At 43.3% G+C, this 16,220-nt stretch overlaps 2 protein-coding genes and 1 non-coding gene across 3 annotated transcripts; 2 read left to right on the top strand and 1 right to left on the bottom strand.

The window, feature by feature from the left end:
* Nucleotides 1-7,914: 7,914 nt before the first annotated feature.
* Nucleotides 7,915-10,915, top strand: LOC117748639 (probable low-specificity L-threonine aldolase 2). Its single transcript, XM_034558599.1, has 7 exons — nucleotides 7,915-8,215; nucleotides 9,427-9,510; nucleotides 9,594-9,682; nucleotides 9,782-9,967; nucleotides 10,079-10,216; nucleotides 10,346-10,538; nucleotides 10,611-10,915. Exons 1-7 carry the CDS (start codon nucleotides 7,915-7,917, stop codon nucleotides 10,913-10,915), a joined length of 1,296 nt encoding a protein of 431 aa, XP_034414490.1.
* A 930-nt stretch (nucleotides 10,916-11,845) lies between these two features.
* Nucleotides 11,846-15,526, top strand: LOC117748638 (probable low-specificity L-threonine aldolase 2). Its single transcript, XM_034558598.1, has 7 exons — nucleotides 11,846-12,250; nucleotides 12,599-12,682; nucleotides 12,768-12,856; nucleotides 12,946-13,131; nucleotides 14,528-14,665; nucleotides 14,795-14,987; nucleotides 15,060-15,526. The coding sequence occupies exons 1-7, from the start codon at nucleotides 11,953-11,955 to the stop codon at nucleotides 15,362-15,364; spliced, it is 1,293 nt and encodes a 430-aa protein (XP_034414489.1). The 5' UTR covers nucleotides 11,846-11,952; the 3' UTR covers nucleotides 15,365-15,526.
* Nucleotides 15,527-15,945: 419 nt separating this feature from the next.
* On the bottom strand, nucleotides 15,946-16,027 carry trnal-uag. The gene has a single exon. It is a non-coding gene; the product is annotated as a tRNA-Leu (tRNA).
* Between the last annotated feature and the right edge of the window lie 193 nt (nucleotides 16,028-16,220).

Here is a 16,220-nt window from a genome sequence, read left to right as displayed (position 1 = left end):
TCCATCCGTTGTTCATTGGGGACTGTTCATTTGGAAGAAAGTGGTTTCCAATGAAAATCCAATTTTTCTGATGTCATGCTTCAATCGGGGGTAGAGGCAGACGAATATCTCAAACCCCTCAGGTCCAATGACGTGAAATCATAAAGCTTCAGCATGCAATGATACTTTTGGAGTGTGCTTCCATCTTTGCTGCAAAAGTTTTGGGGGGAAGGCCCGTTCCCGTTCCACCAGGACAATACCCACATTGTACAAAGTGAGGTCCGTGAAGAAATGGGTTTCCCTGATTGTTGTGGGAGAACTTGACTGACCTGCACAAACCCATCACACTCACTAAAAGGTCTTTTTGGGACCGGTCAAAGGATCAGGAGATCAGAAGATTTCAGTAGTCAATCCCGGTAGCAATAACAGCGTAATGAGCTCTTGACATGAAGTCCCTGAGTTTGGCTACATTAGTAATACAATAAGAAAAAATCTGATCTTGTTACTGCTTTCATGTGGCTTTTATGAGTCAACGATATGTATAGACGTATGTATATATGCATAGACAGATGCATGTATGTATGTATAACATCTATGTATGTATACATGTATGTATGGTATAATAATAATAATGCATTTTATTTATAAAGCACTTTTCATTCAAAAAGAATCTCAGAGTGCTATATACATGTATAGATGATTAGATGTATAGATGTATGCATGCATGTATAGATAGATGTATGGATGTATGGACAGACACACAGACAGACAGATAGACAGATACAGTATATAGACAGATATATTGGATAGATAGATATATAGACAGATAGACAGATAGATAGATAGATAGAGTAGATAGATAGATAGAGCAGTGTACAGATTGTAAAGCCCTTGAGGCAATTTTGTGATTTGGAATATGGGCTGTATAAACATAATTGACATGAATTGGGAGCAAATCCCTGCAAGCGATGAAATGATCAAGAATCACATAATATGTGTGTAATGTTTAGTCATTCACATACTTTTGGCCGTAAAATGGCAGAGAACTGCCCCGATTGAGCTTCCCTTGCATCTTCAGAGCAATGTGTGTGTGTGTGTGTGTGTGTGTGTGTGTGTGTGTCCACATGTCGTCCTTGACATATGAGGGGGGGGGGGGGGGGGGGGTTGCAATGGGTTAAATGTGAAACAGATGTTACTCTTGTTTCACAGTCACTGATGTCGACACCTTTAGACTGCAGAGGGAAGAGTGTGTGTGTGCGTGTGTGTGTCTTTAGTGTGTGTATGAGAAACCTCATTTGAGGGAAGGCTTCCCATAAACACCTTGTTTTGTTCCAGTTAATAGCTTTCGTCATGGTGAAGAAATGATGGCCTGAGAGAGAGATGAGAGAGAAGAGAGAAAGGGAGAAGGGGGGTCACCTCCATTCCCCTCCTTCTGTGAAAGAGAAGAGCTCGTGTGGGATGAACACATTCGTTTATTCATTCGGCCCGTCTATTTTCAGCCCAGTGGGTTTATGGTTATTGGAAAGGCGTTGCCGTCTCGCTCTTCCCAGAAGGAGTCAATATTTCTCCCTCTCCTTCATTTCTCCCTCTCTGCCTCTTTTTTTTCTTCTTCTTTCTCTAATTCATATTTCTCCAAACACCACTCTCCCCTCTCCACACAGAGGCAAGGAATGCTGGAAGGCATCTGAGAGAAACAACACACACACGCACACACGGACCAAAGTGTGAGGTTACAGGAGCAAACCGGGATCCCGGAAAAAAACTAACTCCTCCTCAGGCCGTCTCCCACTCTCATCACAGCTCCCCGTCGCCGCTCTGTGTTGCTTACATCTTTATCTCTCTCCGTTCGCGGCTCTTGTGGGGCTCTCGGAGACCGACTGTGGCCTTTTTTACGACGCTGATGTTTGCTAATGACTTTTAATGACGACTTGTTATGGCTCATAAAACCTGGCTCTGTTACTGGCAATATCAACTTTAACTACAGTGCGGTGCGGTCCTGATAACACACACTGGGACCTTTATCGAGTGATTAACATCCGACAAGACAGCGAGAGGATGCGCGCGAGTGGGAAATGTGTGTGAAGGGGAGGGAGATGTGAATGTAATCGTAACATTGTGGATGTACTTGTGGGTCAGAAAGAAAAAAGTGAGTGTCAGAGGGAGGGTGGGAGTAGTTTTGTAATGAATGCAAATCCCTCGTAGACCTAAATCTCAGTCCACGGTAGATAAATTACCACAAGCCGTTGCCTCCAAATATTGAACCAAGTCCCGGAGACATGAGGGAGCCAGGGTTTATATTGCCGATAAAATAGGGTTACGGGCCTAGATATAACCAGTTCAGTTTGGCCCCAGTCCATGGCCCCATTATTTTAAAGCATTTGTGTACGTGTACCTAGGGAGATGCAGATTTGTGCACATGCTTTCACCTCTTTTATCATAAGATAAATGGATTATGGCTGACAGCTCGGTGGAGTCAGCTTTACATTCGGCGCGGGATAAAGGTCAAGCCAAAAGCAGGTTTGTGACCCCTGAAGAATCTGAGGGTGTCCCTCGTGGTTCACACATCATACACAGTGACAGACAGACACACACAGATGCAACAGAGACACATTTACGCATGTGCATGCCTCACTGCCACTGAGGATTAATGCCGGACACAGTTACATTAAAAGCATACTCGATGCAAATCACGACGTAATCTGTTTGTAGATAATTGTCGAAAAGTAGAGGAATGTGACCGAGAATATTTTGAGGGAAAAGCAGATCATTCAGAGAGCAGAGGGTGATCAGTGTGTCTGAGGGGGAATTAGTAACTTCAGTATTCAACGCTGACGATAACTCAGAAATTCTTCTTAACGAACAGAAGACAGTGTGAGAAAAATAGTTTGGTGACCGCTCAGGTGCTCTTTAGGTGCGCTCAAGGAGGGTTAACAGAGGAGATGTCACGCTTCATGTCATTGGGGTACAACACATAGACAGTAAAATGTGGTCCGCAAATAACATTAGTCCTATTCCCATCGCGTCACATTATAATAGCCCTACATTGTGGCAGACATCATGCTTAATGTTTTTAGTATTGTCTGGTTATGCTTGTTTTTTTCAGTAGGTGCTAGTATTTACTTCAATTATTTCACGAGGTGTCATGAAAATATATCGTGAAAATAATTGAAATAATTGCTTAAAATAATGTTTGCTCATCTGATTACTTTCACAGCTTGTGTGGCTGTGTTTGTGTGTGTGTGTGTGTATGTGTGTGGGGGGGGGGGGGTGACGTGACGTGGTGAAATGGTTGATCTTGTCCTCGCTAAAGATTACTACTAATTGTTTTTCTTTAGTTTTCACGACTAACTAATTTTAAACCGTAATGTATGTAATATCAACAACGGCCAGAAGATGTCGCCATCTTACCACAAAGTTAATGACGATTCTAAAGGGGCACTATGAGGAGGAAGACACATCAGACCTGTACCATTACCACTGCTACTCACTCCACTCTGACCAACTGCCTCACTGACATTAAATCATGGATGCAAACCAACTTTCTCAAACTCAACTGTGATAAATCAGATATGATCATCATCGGCCCCAAATCTCTCACCAAAACCAGTCACAACTTCTGCCTCACCATTGACAACTCCACTCTGTCTCCCTCCCCTCACATCCGCAACCTCGGAGTCATGTTTGACAGCAACCTCTCATTTGAACATCACATCAAACAAATCACCAGAACCTCCTTCTTCCACCTAAAAAACATTGCCCGTCTCCGCTCATCACTTTCCTCATCTGCTGCTGAAACTTTAATCCACGCCTTCATCACCTCCAGAATTGACTATTGCAATAGTATTCTTTATGGCACATCTTCCAAAATCCTAAACAAACTCCAATACATCCAGAACTCTGCTGCTCGCCTGCTCACCCACTCCCGTTCCCGTGATCACATCACCCCTGTTCTCCAGAGCCTTCACTGGCTCCCCGTCCCACAACGATCCAATACAAAATCCTTCTCCTCACTCACAAAGCCCTCCATAATCAGGCCCCCTCCTACCTCACCGACCTGCTCCACCACCACACTCCATCCCGTCAGCTCCGCTCCTCTGATGCCAATCTCCTGTCCATCCCACATAGGACCAAGCACCGGACGTGGGGTGACAGAGCCTTCTCCATATCTGCCCCCTCCCTCTGGAACTCTCTCCCCAAACTCATCCGAGACTGCACTGATCTTTCCTCATTCAAATCCCATATCAAAACCCACCTGTTCAGAACTGCTTTTAATGTGTGATTGTTTGTTTTTGTTTTCTTATCAGGGTCCGAGCGACTCAAAGTCCCTATTTATTTGTTTTATTTGTTTTACCTGTATTTTAGCTATTCTTATTTATTTATTTTTAGCTTTTAGGATGTTTTAATTATGTGAAGTGTCTTTGAGTACTATGAAAAGCGCTATATAAATTAAATGCATTATTATTATTATTATTATTACCAGGGACTCATAAGCATATCTCAAGAACCGAAAGAATCAGCTCAAAACTTCCTCTTCGGGGCGATAGAACTCAAAGACAGGCTGCTGTTTGCTTCAAAGGATAATGAATCACGGGAGCAGTATAGCCCTGATTTGATTGAAGTCCGTGGGAACAGGGCTGTAGAGTGATAACATTACATTTCAGATAAAGTCTTATCTGGAGGACCCAGCGGTCAGTGATGAGATGCTCCTTGAAAGCGTAAATGAGGCAGCACGTCTTGTGACAAAGACACTCAACAACACTCAAGAAATCCAGTCAAGTCAGCCGGTGTATGAGCTGACCCAACGGCACCGGCTGGGAGGAGCAGCCGAGACCAGAAAGAAAAGCCTCTGACAACCAGCCACACACCAGAGACTGACATCCATACAGTCGTGAGGAAACTGACAACAGAAATGGCAGAAAATAAAAATATGGTATTGGCTTCCATGAGCACAGACACAAAACCAAACAGGAGACAGGCAATGGGAGAGAAGCTGCATGGCCTGCCAGGACAAAGGGGAAGGAGAAAGCTGTCACCACTGTTTCATGTGTGGCCAAGCTGGACATTTGTCTCGTGGGTGCAGGGCTCCTTACCAGTCTCAGGGAAATGGGAGAGGGTTGCAGTCGAGGGACCCACTGTTAATTGAAGCAACTGATTGTGCTCCCAATTATTGCCGATGCATTTCAGGTGTGAGTGTGTCATGTGACTGGCTATATAAGCTGATGCACCTGAGCAAAATAAAGTTGTTCTTTTCTCAGAACTCAGATCCAGTCGCTGCATGTTGTTTGTGCGCCCAGGTTTGCATGTGTTGAGTCGGTATATGTGGCAGTCAAGCTCTGTTTAACACCCACAGCAACCCAACAACAACCCTCAGAGTCCCGATGATGCCACAACTGCCTGCAAGAGGAGGACCAGGGTGTTCAGTCACAAGTAGGGTTGCAAAGGGGCGGAAAGTTTCCACGGGATTTTTGTGTCGGGAATTTTGGGAATTTTGAAAAAAAAAAGTTTATTTGCAAAAGCATATAACAGGGAACTTAAATGTAATTGAGAACAAGACTATGCACGCCTAGCTCAGCTGGATCCTGAATGCAGTTGATTGCGAACATTGTCTGCCAGAAACATAGTAAACACAAAACGTTCTGTTGTTTTTGAACGTCTTTGTCATCAGTGTTGCGTCTGAACGTTTCAGCCCTATGCCTGCCAAGTGTGAGAGCGCCGAGTTGCGTAGAGGTCTGTGGTGTATTCGCAGCTGCCTTAGGAGCTCGCTCCCAAGATACCATCTCACTAAAAAGAATGCCCTTTGACCTCTAGGAGGCAGAGTCCAGACAGGTATGGGTTAGAGGTTTGTCTCCAAATATTCTTCGCTTTCTGAGAAGATTGGCTTATAAGATACCGTTCCACATAGTTGCCTTTTGACCTGTTGGAGAGGTGTCTGTCCCTGTGCCCGAAGGGCACCTGTTAAGAGGCCTTTGTGTGACCTCGTCCCTTACTTCTTAATCTTGATATATGGTACACATTCCTGTGTCTGAAAAGTAAGTGTTTAGATTGGGGGTTCCGGAGTCACGTTAGGTATCTGTGCACGACGAAGTGCCTATATAAACTGAGCTGCCGGGACTCTCAAGTCAGAACTTCCATCTGGCCGAGAAGCTTCTCCGAGTGATCTAGACGCTCGTCCTGACCTGTGATTCCTCTCTGTAATAAACTCTATTATAACGGAAAAGAACAGTGTCCGCGGAGATTCCTTCATCCTCATTCTTCAACATCACAGCCGTTTAAAAGATACGACAGGCCAAGAGCGGTATTGCAGACAGATAGAGATTTCAATTATAGCTCGCAACATATTGAAAAAATAACTGAACAAGTTTATTTTTTGGAGCTGTGAACTTAGTTCAAAATGATATTCCCGGAATTATGCAACCCTGGTCACAAGCCTCTCTGTGTGGCAATAAGTCAAGTGGAGAAAAAGGTAACTGAGGAGGAAGAAAGAAAACACAAACTACCAAATATGTGTAAGGTGAGGAAAAGGGGTGAAATGTAGCTTTGACAACATACCTGTTAGAGCACTCTGGGACACGGGGGCACAGGCAACAGTGTTGAAAGATGCCCGGAGAGTTAAACACCTCCATCACTTTATCAGATTTATGAACTTATTGGACCAGATACACCAAATGGGGTTGCAGCCATGACAGAAAGATCATTTATTGGTTGGGTACTATAGGGTTCTATTGCCAGTATTCCAGAGCATGTGTGCAGTGACCTGAAGGTAGCTGAGGATCCCATAGGCTTCAACGTGATCGAGGAAATGATACATACACAAATAAAACAGCCGGGAGTGACAACAGATGTATGTGTATAGCATTGACTCCACTGCTGCTGAGACCTTCATACAGTCAATGCACACTTACCAGTCAGAAAATGAGGAAGTGATTGTGAAAACGGGCAAGCATAAAATAGTCCTCATTGTTGGAATATCATACTATGTCCAACCTTGAGAAAAGCATGGGATCCACCTGTCACTGACCAGTGAGATGCATGGCTATTGCAAAACAAATGCTGAGAGGATTGCAATGCCTTTGCAAAAGATGACCTGGACGTCAGCTGCATTCCAACACTGAAAATGCACACGCACTTTGAAGGATCCGACTCCTGTCCATACGATTTATATCAGTGCTCCAAAACCAGTTCACAGGAAGTGAAGGAGTACCTGCAATTGAACCAGATGCAAGGATATTAATCAATTTCTGCATCTCACTACTGCATTTCATTTCTTAAACTGCACTGCAACTTTTATTCTATTTCTTGCTTTTTGACTGTTTTTAATGAATGTTCTTAATTGTTTTTAAATCTTGTTTAAATTACTTTGAATTACATGGTTGTTAAAATGTGCTATACAAATAAATGTGCCTTGCATGCAAGATCTTATCAACAGGGGCTGGATCACAAAAGAAAAGTAATCCTACTCCTCACCGATTGTCTGTATCAGAAGAAAAGATGGTGGTGAATAGAGAGAATGAAAGTTACGGATGTAACTACGGTTCTATGAATCCTGGATGACCGTCTCGCAGTCAATGCACATGTCCTGGACCGATGCACGAGGAAAAAACTCTATCTGCACCTAGTTTAATTTTAATTTAATACCCCTGGATTAGAGGATTCTTTCTTAAATTGACTTTTGTTCGGTAAATCTTCAGTTTATTACATATTTGATCTAATCTGTATTATATAATATTCATTTGTGTTTTGTATTTAAAAATAATGTAATTTAATGTGGGAGGGTGCTGCTAAAAACCAGGTTGGAGAGCAGGTGGGAGGGGTGTCAGCGAGAGAAGGTACGGCTGCAATCTTCATAACCTGTCACACTTGCTGAGAGCTCTTATGGAAGTTCATGTGGAACTTTTTGGAACCTCTTTATGGTAAAAACAAAAAAAGGGGAACATCATGTCCTTGAAAACATTTTCCAGCCGAGTTTTGTTTAAAGTTGTTTTGAGCCGTGGTCTCGTCGCCTGGAGCAAGCCGCTCGGGCCACGAGATGCAGCAGCAGCAGCCGTGGGATGCAGCTCTGTGCGGGGCTATCACAACCTCAAGAAACCCACGTACCGAGGACCGGGCCGGGCCGCCCACATCCGGGTGGTGGACCTCCGCAGCGACGCAATGTCCCAGCCCGGGCCGGCAATGAGGCAGGCCATGGCGAAGGCCGTGCTTGAAGATGACCTGATGAAAGGAGAGGAGACGATTCGAGGTGAGAGTCAAAGCAACTGACATATTTATGAATTACAGAAACTAACATTATTTTTTAAGGCACCTGCAATTCGTGGGGGTGCACGTTGTTCTGAGGCTACTTTTCTGAAGAATGTAATATTGTTGCCAGATGGAGCTAACGTACTCTTGACAGGATGAGCGTGCCTGGACTCGTCTGACAGCATTACTCTCCTTCTTGTCATGTCAAATCAGTCCAATGACTGATAGCACAACCTATAGCACAAGTTTACGACCTCTTTATTTGACCTTATACAGCATGTGTGCCATCCAGCAACTCTCACATGTGATGTGTTATTCTGGACCACAAGTGTCAGTAAGATCAGATAAATCACCACATCCACATATTGAGCATTAGGAAATATTTTGTTTTGGTTCCCTTCTTAATATCAATACTTTTTGATTGGATGAGAGACAGAAACAAGTGTGACATCCTTCCAAACCTCTGAGACAAAGGAATCGAATGTGATCTGTTTGCACTCTCCATTTATCTGTCTTAAAACATGGAGCTCTTCGGTCACATAGGAATATTGATCCATATTGTGTTTAATAAAATACAGCATGATGTTCATTTGGTACACAATAGTCCCATTCAGAGTAAAATAGACCATAAAGTTAAAGTCGTTAACACAGCGCTGTCTGGTCTGGGTGTCAAGATCCCCAAACATATTAAATGCCTCTCAACGACTGTCAACGTGTTGAGCCGGCGGCTAACAGTGAAAACTACGACAAAGTGAGTATGGGTGCTATGCATGAACATGCACTAAAAGAAATATGTCAAATATACACCCAAAATATGTCAACCAAGCAAGGAGGAGCTCGTATAACAGCACACACAGAGGGAGAGTGACTTTATTCTCTGCTCCGGTAGACGTCACTCCACTACATCTTTACATGGAAATAAGTTGGTTCAGTCTCTGATAATGTTCAGAATAATAAGTACAATTTGTTTGATCGCGTTGACTGTATTTAGCTCCTCTTCTGCCACTTGCCAAAAACCAAGACGCCACCGGCCTAAGTGCCAAGGCTCGAGGCTTCCAAACTACAGTTCACAAACCAATACACGCAAAATGTTATATATGTTATGATATATAATAACCAGTCAATACTAAAAACTAAGCATGACGTCTGCCACAATTATGATGGTTGTTTTTTTATTACATTAATATCATTTGTCAACTCTAATTCCTGCAGAGTTAGGGGAAATTACAGCTGATATGTTTCAGATGGAAGCTGCACTGTTCGTTCCCTCTGGATCAATGGGCAATCTCATTGCAGGTGAACTGTGCATTTATTGGCAGAGTCTGAATACACTTTTATGACTTCAAAATAGTCAATTATGTGCAATATTTTTCATGCAGTGATGGTGCACTGCAGGGAGCGGGGCGACGAGATGATTGTGGGTGACCTGTGCCATATGCATATCTATGAGCAAGGAGGGAGCGCACAGGTGAGTGTCCCACAGCAGCAGACACCTGTGGTCAAGCCCTCTGCACATCTTTCCTCATCGTTGTACATTCATTCATTGTGTGTATGTGTGTTGCCACAGATAGCAGGGGTCCACTCCACCACAGTGACCACTCTCCCTGATGGATCATTTGACTTGGAGGAGCTGGAATCAAAGCTCGTCCACAATTACCTGGACCCCTACTACCCCCGCACACGCCTCATTTGTTTGGAAAACACACACAACATACGGGGAGGGCGTGTGCTGCCTCTGACCTTCCTGCAGGAGGTGTGTGTGTGTGTCTGTGTGTAGGTGTTGATCTGTTGTACTTATATATATAATTTCCTGACTACAACAGAATATAAGAGCAGCTCTCACAGGTGTGTTTCCATCTCCAAGGTTCGTGCTTTGGCAGATAGATACGGTCTGTCAGTTCACATGGATGGAGCCAGAGTGATGAATGCTGCTGTGGCCCAGAGGGTGGCTCCATCCACCATACTGCAGCACACACACACCGTCAGTCTGTGCCTCTCCAAGGTGGGACTGCAAAACACACACTCACATAATTGACCAGAACATACAAATTGATGTGAACCAACAAAGAGCTTGTAGATGACCAAAACAGAACTTCTCAAAGTCATATTCACATTACGCTGTGTGTACCAGGGTTTGGGTGCCCCCGTGGGGACCGTGCTGGCTGGACCCCGAGACTTCATATCCAAGGCAGTGCGATGCCGTAAAGCTCTGGGTGGGGGGATGCGACAGGTTGGTATACTGGCAGCAGCTGGAAAAGTGGCTTTACTGGAGATGGTTGAAAGACTGGAGGAGGATCACCGTAATGCAAAAACCTTTGCTCAAGGTGAGCAGCTCATCATTCTGAAAATGAAATAATGAACTGCCTGCTTATAACTTCTTCTCTTTTCTTCACCAGCTCTGCTCGACTGCGACCCTCCTCTATTTGCTGTAGACATGGCTGCCGTGGAGACCAACATTGTGCGTTTCCATCTACAGCCCAGTTTCAGCCCCTCTGAGTTCTGTGACCGCATGGGTCAGGTTGGCGAGGGAGAGGAGGCAGCACTGGGACAGGGGATACAAGTTCTCATGTTCCCTTATTTTGGAAATTCAGTACGGGCCGTATGGCATCTCGGGATTTCCCCTGAAGATACCCAGCTGGCCATCCGGAAAATGCAGTTTGTGGCTTCTCAGTTCATGGAGGAAAAAGTAAGGGCCCAGTGAAACCTGATACTACCCTGGATGTATAATATAATATTGATGTGACTGATCTTAGTGAAAGAGATTGATTTTATGATTTTGGTAATTACGAAAGCTTTTATATCAGCAGATTGAAGAAAATACCTTGAGGAAAAAGCAGGATTTTCAGAGGGAAATTGTTATAGTGCGAGATAATCTGTGTTTCTATGTGAAAATGAATTAATATGTTTGGTACACTGCTGAGAAAAACATTGTCATTAAATTGTATCATTACAATTCAGACATTTGATGGTTCCATGTTCTCAAAGTATCTATTTTTAGTGTTTTTGTTAACTAATTATCTTTGGGTTTGGGACCATTGCTCATTTAAAGATGTCACAATGCCTTAAAGTACATTTCTTTAATGTTTTTTAAAATGTTTCTGGACCAACAAGCAATCGATCGACTGAGAAAACCCTCTGACAGTTTAATCTTTTATTAAAATACCTGTTAGTTGCAGTCCTAGTCACAATAAAATGATCACCCATACTTCATTACTCTGTCTATAAAATGTTGTAATAAATATATATATTTAATTTTAGTACTTTCTGAATGTAATTCAGTTCAGTGCAACACTACTACCAGAAACTGTAACTATAGAACTTACCAACTCTTCTTTAAAACAAAAGGAACAACAACACATTCATTTGGATTAAGATTGCAGGTCAGTGACCCCCATGTTATTTGGTTTAATCTGAACATGTAAATGAACGATTTATAATTTTCTGGATTATATTACCAAAAAGGATACCGTTTGAAATGACATAGATTACAAATAGAATCAGAAGTAGAGACTTCATCGCAAAAGAAACCTTTAACATTGGTCAGAGTTCGTATGCAGTATAATTAGCTTTGTTGGATAACAGCGACACCTAGAGGAGTACATTGCTCGGTGCATGCTGATGGGCTGATAGGTCATCCGTTAACTTTCCTTGACTTGCACTTGCGCTGAATGATTATCGATAACAAGATCCAAAGTTCAACACAAAACATCACATGGACATAGTTGTAAGAGCAGCATCATGTATTTGAAAACGTTTTCCAGCAGAGTTTTGTTCAAATGTTTTAATCTCGGTGTCGTCGCCTCGAGCAAACCGCTCAGTGCACGCGATGCAGCCGCTGCCGTGCTGGTACGGAGGTCCGCGCGGGGCTATAACAACAACGGGAAACACAGGTATCCAGGGCCGGCCACGGCGGCCCGCGGCCGGGTTGTGGACCTCCGCAGCGACACGGTGACCAAGCCCGGTCCGGCGATGAGACAGGCAATGTCGGAGGCCGAGGTTGGAGATGACGTCATGAAGGAAGACCCGAGTGTTAACGGTTAGAGCCGAAGCCTTGTGTAGTAATGACCACATTCGGAACCAACTTATGTATGAATAGTTGACATTACTGAATTACTCTGAATCAAGGACTGGAATATATATATATATATATATATATATATATATATATGTATATATATATATATATATATGGATTATTCAAAGTCAGGATATAATATGTTTGTGTATATAAAGATATAAAGGAAATGTATATATTAGGTATTATATACGTATAATAGCCTATTCTACTGTTTGTGGTGGCACAATCTGAATGCATGGATGGAGCCCTTCATATTTACATGTGAAATGAAACCTAATTCTTGCAGTATTTGACTAATGTCTGCAGAGTTACAGCAAATTGCAGCAGATATGTTCCGGATGGAAGCTGCACTGTTCGTTCCCTCTGGAACCATGAGTAATCTCATCGCAGGTGAGCTGTGCGTTCATTGGCACAGTCTGAATCTACCCACACAAGGTCAGAATGGACATTAATGTGCACACTTTTCATTATGCAGTGATGGTGCACTGCAGGGAGCGGGGCGACGAGATGATTGTGGGCGATCTGTCCCATTTACACATCTATGAGCAAGGAGGGAGCGCACAGGTGAGTGTCCAACAGCAGCAGACAGGCCCTCTGCACATCTTTCCTCATCTATGTACATTCATTCATTGTGTGTATGTGTGTTGACACAGATAGCTGGTGTCCACTCCACCACAGCGACCACTCTCCCTGATGGAGCATTTGACTTGGAGGAGCTGGAATCAAAGATCCGCCATGATTACCCCGACCCCCACTACCCCCGCACACGCCTCATATGTGTGGAAAACACACACAACGTCAAGGGAGGTCGTGTGCTGCCTCTGACCTTCCTGCAGGAGGTGTGTGTGCGCGCGTGTGTGTCTGTGTGTGTGGATATCTGTTGTACTTATGTAGCCCTGTATACAAATGATCATTTAACATCAGGATGTAAATAGTTTTCTAAAACATTATGTTAAAAGTGTATAAATATAAGAGTCAATCTTTATAGTTCAAAGGTTAGAGTTCATGTAAATGACCATCGTTTGTGTGCTGTGTACACGATTCAGTGTGTGCCTTCTGTCTAACAGCCTAACTTGTTTTAGCCGCGTAATCTGTCAATCTTACTTTTTCTGTGTGTTAATTGGGTTGTCCAATCAAATCTCCTTCTCAGCTTGAGGGGCGGGACTTAAGCGGATCAAGGGGGTATCGTTTGTTAGAGGAAGGCAGAAGCTAATTAACGCTGACAACCGTGAATATTGTATGAGAGCAATAATGTTCATTACTTTGTGGCTGACGACCAGTTATGCTATGGTTTGTGATCTACAAGAGGTAAATAAAATATGTTTATTGGTTTCTATACTTTGACTAAATGTTATATTGTAAAACAATTTATATTATGCTAATGCTACTCGCGATTAGCATTAGCATAATATTGTAGCGTTTCGCTACGTTTGCTTATGAAACGGAGACAGGTTATTGTCCTTGGAGGCACGCTTTATTGATAGCCGTTCACGAGACACTCACATGCTACCAGCACCGACAGTTTTACAACAACAACAACAACAACAACAGCAACAACAACAACGACAACAACACGGTTCCCGTCACACACACTTAACTCCCTCCTGTCTCCTGGACAGGTCAAACCCCGCCTTCCCTCTGTTCCACCAATCACAGGCACGCACCTCGACCATCATGACTGCGATTACTAGAGAGAAGGGGTTGTCGTACAAAGCCCCCTTTACAGGGTCGCTACAATATGGTTAGCTTTGCTTTCATACTGTTAGCTTGTCTTACCAACTGCAGAGCTATCGGGGTTTGTTGATATTGCGTAGTAGTTCTCTCTTTTGATATGTCTTTCATAAGGGATCTGCATTTCATTTTGTTTGTTGTATACGTGCTAAGGAATACCAAACTGTATTTTAAGGCAGTTGAAGTATCGGGTGTGTCAAAGTTCATGAACTGTTTTTTTTACTGTATTTTGCTACCGTAATTCTATAGTAGGCTCCGCCAGTTATTTCAGTTTTCAGAATAAGAGGGCAACAGTTGTAAGAACCATTATATTAATTTGTAAGAACAGGTAATAGCGCCATCACTTTTAAAACTGTACCCAGGACCCCACCCATAGTACTACTACACCTAGCAGATTCAAATAATACTATATAGCTACATGGGACGGGTGTTACACTTATAAATTCTTTCCTTACTACAACAGAATATAAGAGCAGCTCTCACAGGTGTGTTTCCATCTCCAAGGTTCGTGCTTTGGCAGATAGATACGGTCTGTCAGTTCACATGGATGGAGCCAGAGTGATGAACGCTGCTGTGGCCCAGAGGGTGGCTCCATCCACCATACTGCAGCACACACACACCGTCAGTGTGTGCCTCTCCAAGGTGGGACTGCAAAACACACACTCACATAATTGACCAGAACATACAAATTGATGTGAACCAACAAAGAGCTTGTAGATGACCAAAACAGAACTTCTCAAAGTCATATTCACTTTACGCTGTGTGTACCAGGGTTTGGGTGCCCCCGTGGGGACCGTGCTGGCTGGACCCCGAGACTTCATATCCAAGGCAGTGCGATGCCGTAAAGCTCTGGGTGGGGGGATGCGACAGGCTGGTATACTAGCAGCAGCTGGAAAAATGGCTTTACTGGAGATGGTTGAAAGACTGGAGGAGGATCACCGTAATGCAAAAACCTTTGCTCAAGGTGATCAGCTCATCATTCTGAAAATGAAATAATGAACTGCCTGCTCATAACTTCTTCTCTTTTCTTCACCAGCTCTGCTCGACTGCGACCCTCCTCTATTTGCTGTAGACATGGCTGCCGTGGAGACCAACATTGTGCGTTTCCATCTACAGCCCAGTTTCAGCCCCTCTGAGTTCTGTGACCGCATGGGTCAGGTTGGCGAGGGAGAGGAGGCAGCACTGGGACAGGGGATACAAGTTCTCATGTACCCTTATTTTGGAAATTCAGTACGGGCCGTATGGCATCTCGGGATTTCCCCTGAAGATACCCAGCTGGCCATCCGGAAAATGCAGTTTGTGGCTTCTCAGTTCTTGAAGGAAAAAGTAAGGGCCCAGTGAAACTTCATACTTCCTAAGGTGTGTTGTCTAATATCTAGGACTGATCTGAGTACATTTTTTCAGTCTAACCACAAAGAGATGTCAAACACAACACACATACTGTATAACTGGAGTCCCTTTGGATATCTTTATATTAGTATTGATTTCATTCAATTCATTTAAAAAATGATTAAATGTATGAACCACAGAGTCTTGTCAAAGTTGGTTTCCTTTTGTAATGTATTTTGTGTGGTACGTTTTTATTATAGAGAAATGGTACAGTAGAAACAAGGAATGGGGCACCCCTTTTCTATTGTTGATTTGAAATATTTTCTGAATTTGATTATCATAGTGGTCTTTCGGATTAATCAATGTTTTAAAGAATTCATCTTTATTTTCAAATGAGAGGATTTCGTTTTTTTGTCTGTCATATCCTGGAATTTCCGATATTTGCATTTGTTGACAGTTGCGTTAACTTTTAATTCTCGAATTATTTAGCCAAACGATGGCCCTGTAAATCCTTGATTTGTGTTGACAATTAGGCAGAAGATTTAGCCTTCCTGGTGGTCGTTTTTAATTTCCCATATAGCAAACAAAAAACATGGCAGCGGTGGGATTCGAACCCACGCCATCGAAATGACTGGAGCCTAAATCCAGCGCCTTAGACCACTCGGCCACGCTACCTCACAACAGCATTTTAGCGACTGTTGATCTATGTTTCAGAGACATCTTCAATGTGTCATCGCTAATATCGATAAGTAACGGTTGGTTTATCCTTCCTGCTGCTAGTTACCGAGTAACGACTGCTCGGTAAAGTTGGTGTTAACACCATTCGTAGACCGTCTGCATATATGCTTGTTTCCCCTCTTCCTTATAC

This window comes from Cyclopterus lumpus, chromosome 19 (genome assembly GCF_009769545.1).
Source record: "Cyclopterus lumpus isolate fCycLum1 chromosome 19, fCycLum1.pri, whole genome shotgun sequence".
In the NCBI taxonomy this organism is placed as follows: Eukaryota; Metazoa; Chordata; class Actinopteri; order Perciformes; family Cyclopteridae; genus Cyclopterus; species Cyclopterus lumpus.
The sequence above is the reverse complement of the archived record's forward strand: the minus strand, read 5'-3'. Positions and strand labels throughout refer to the sequence as shown.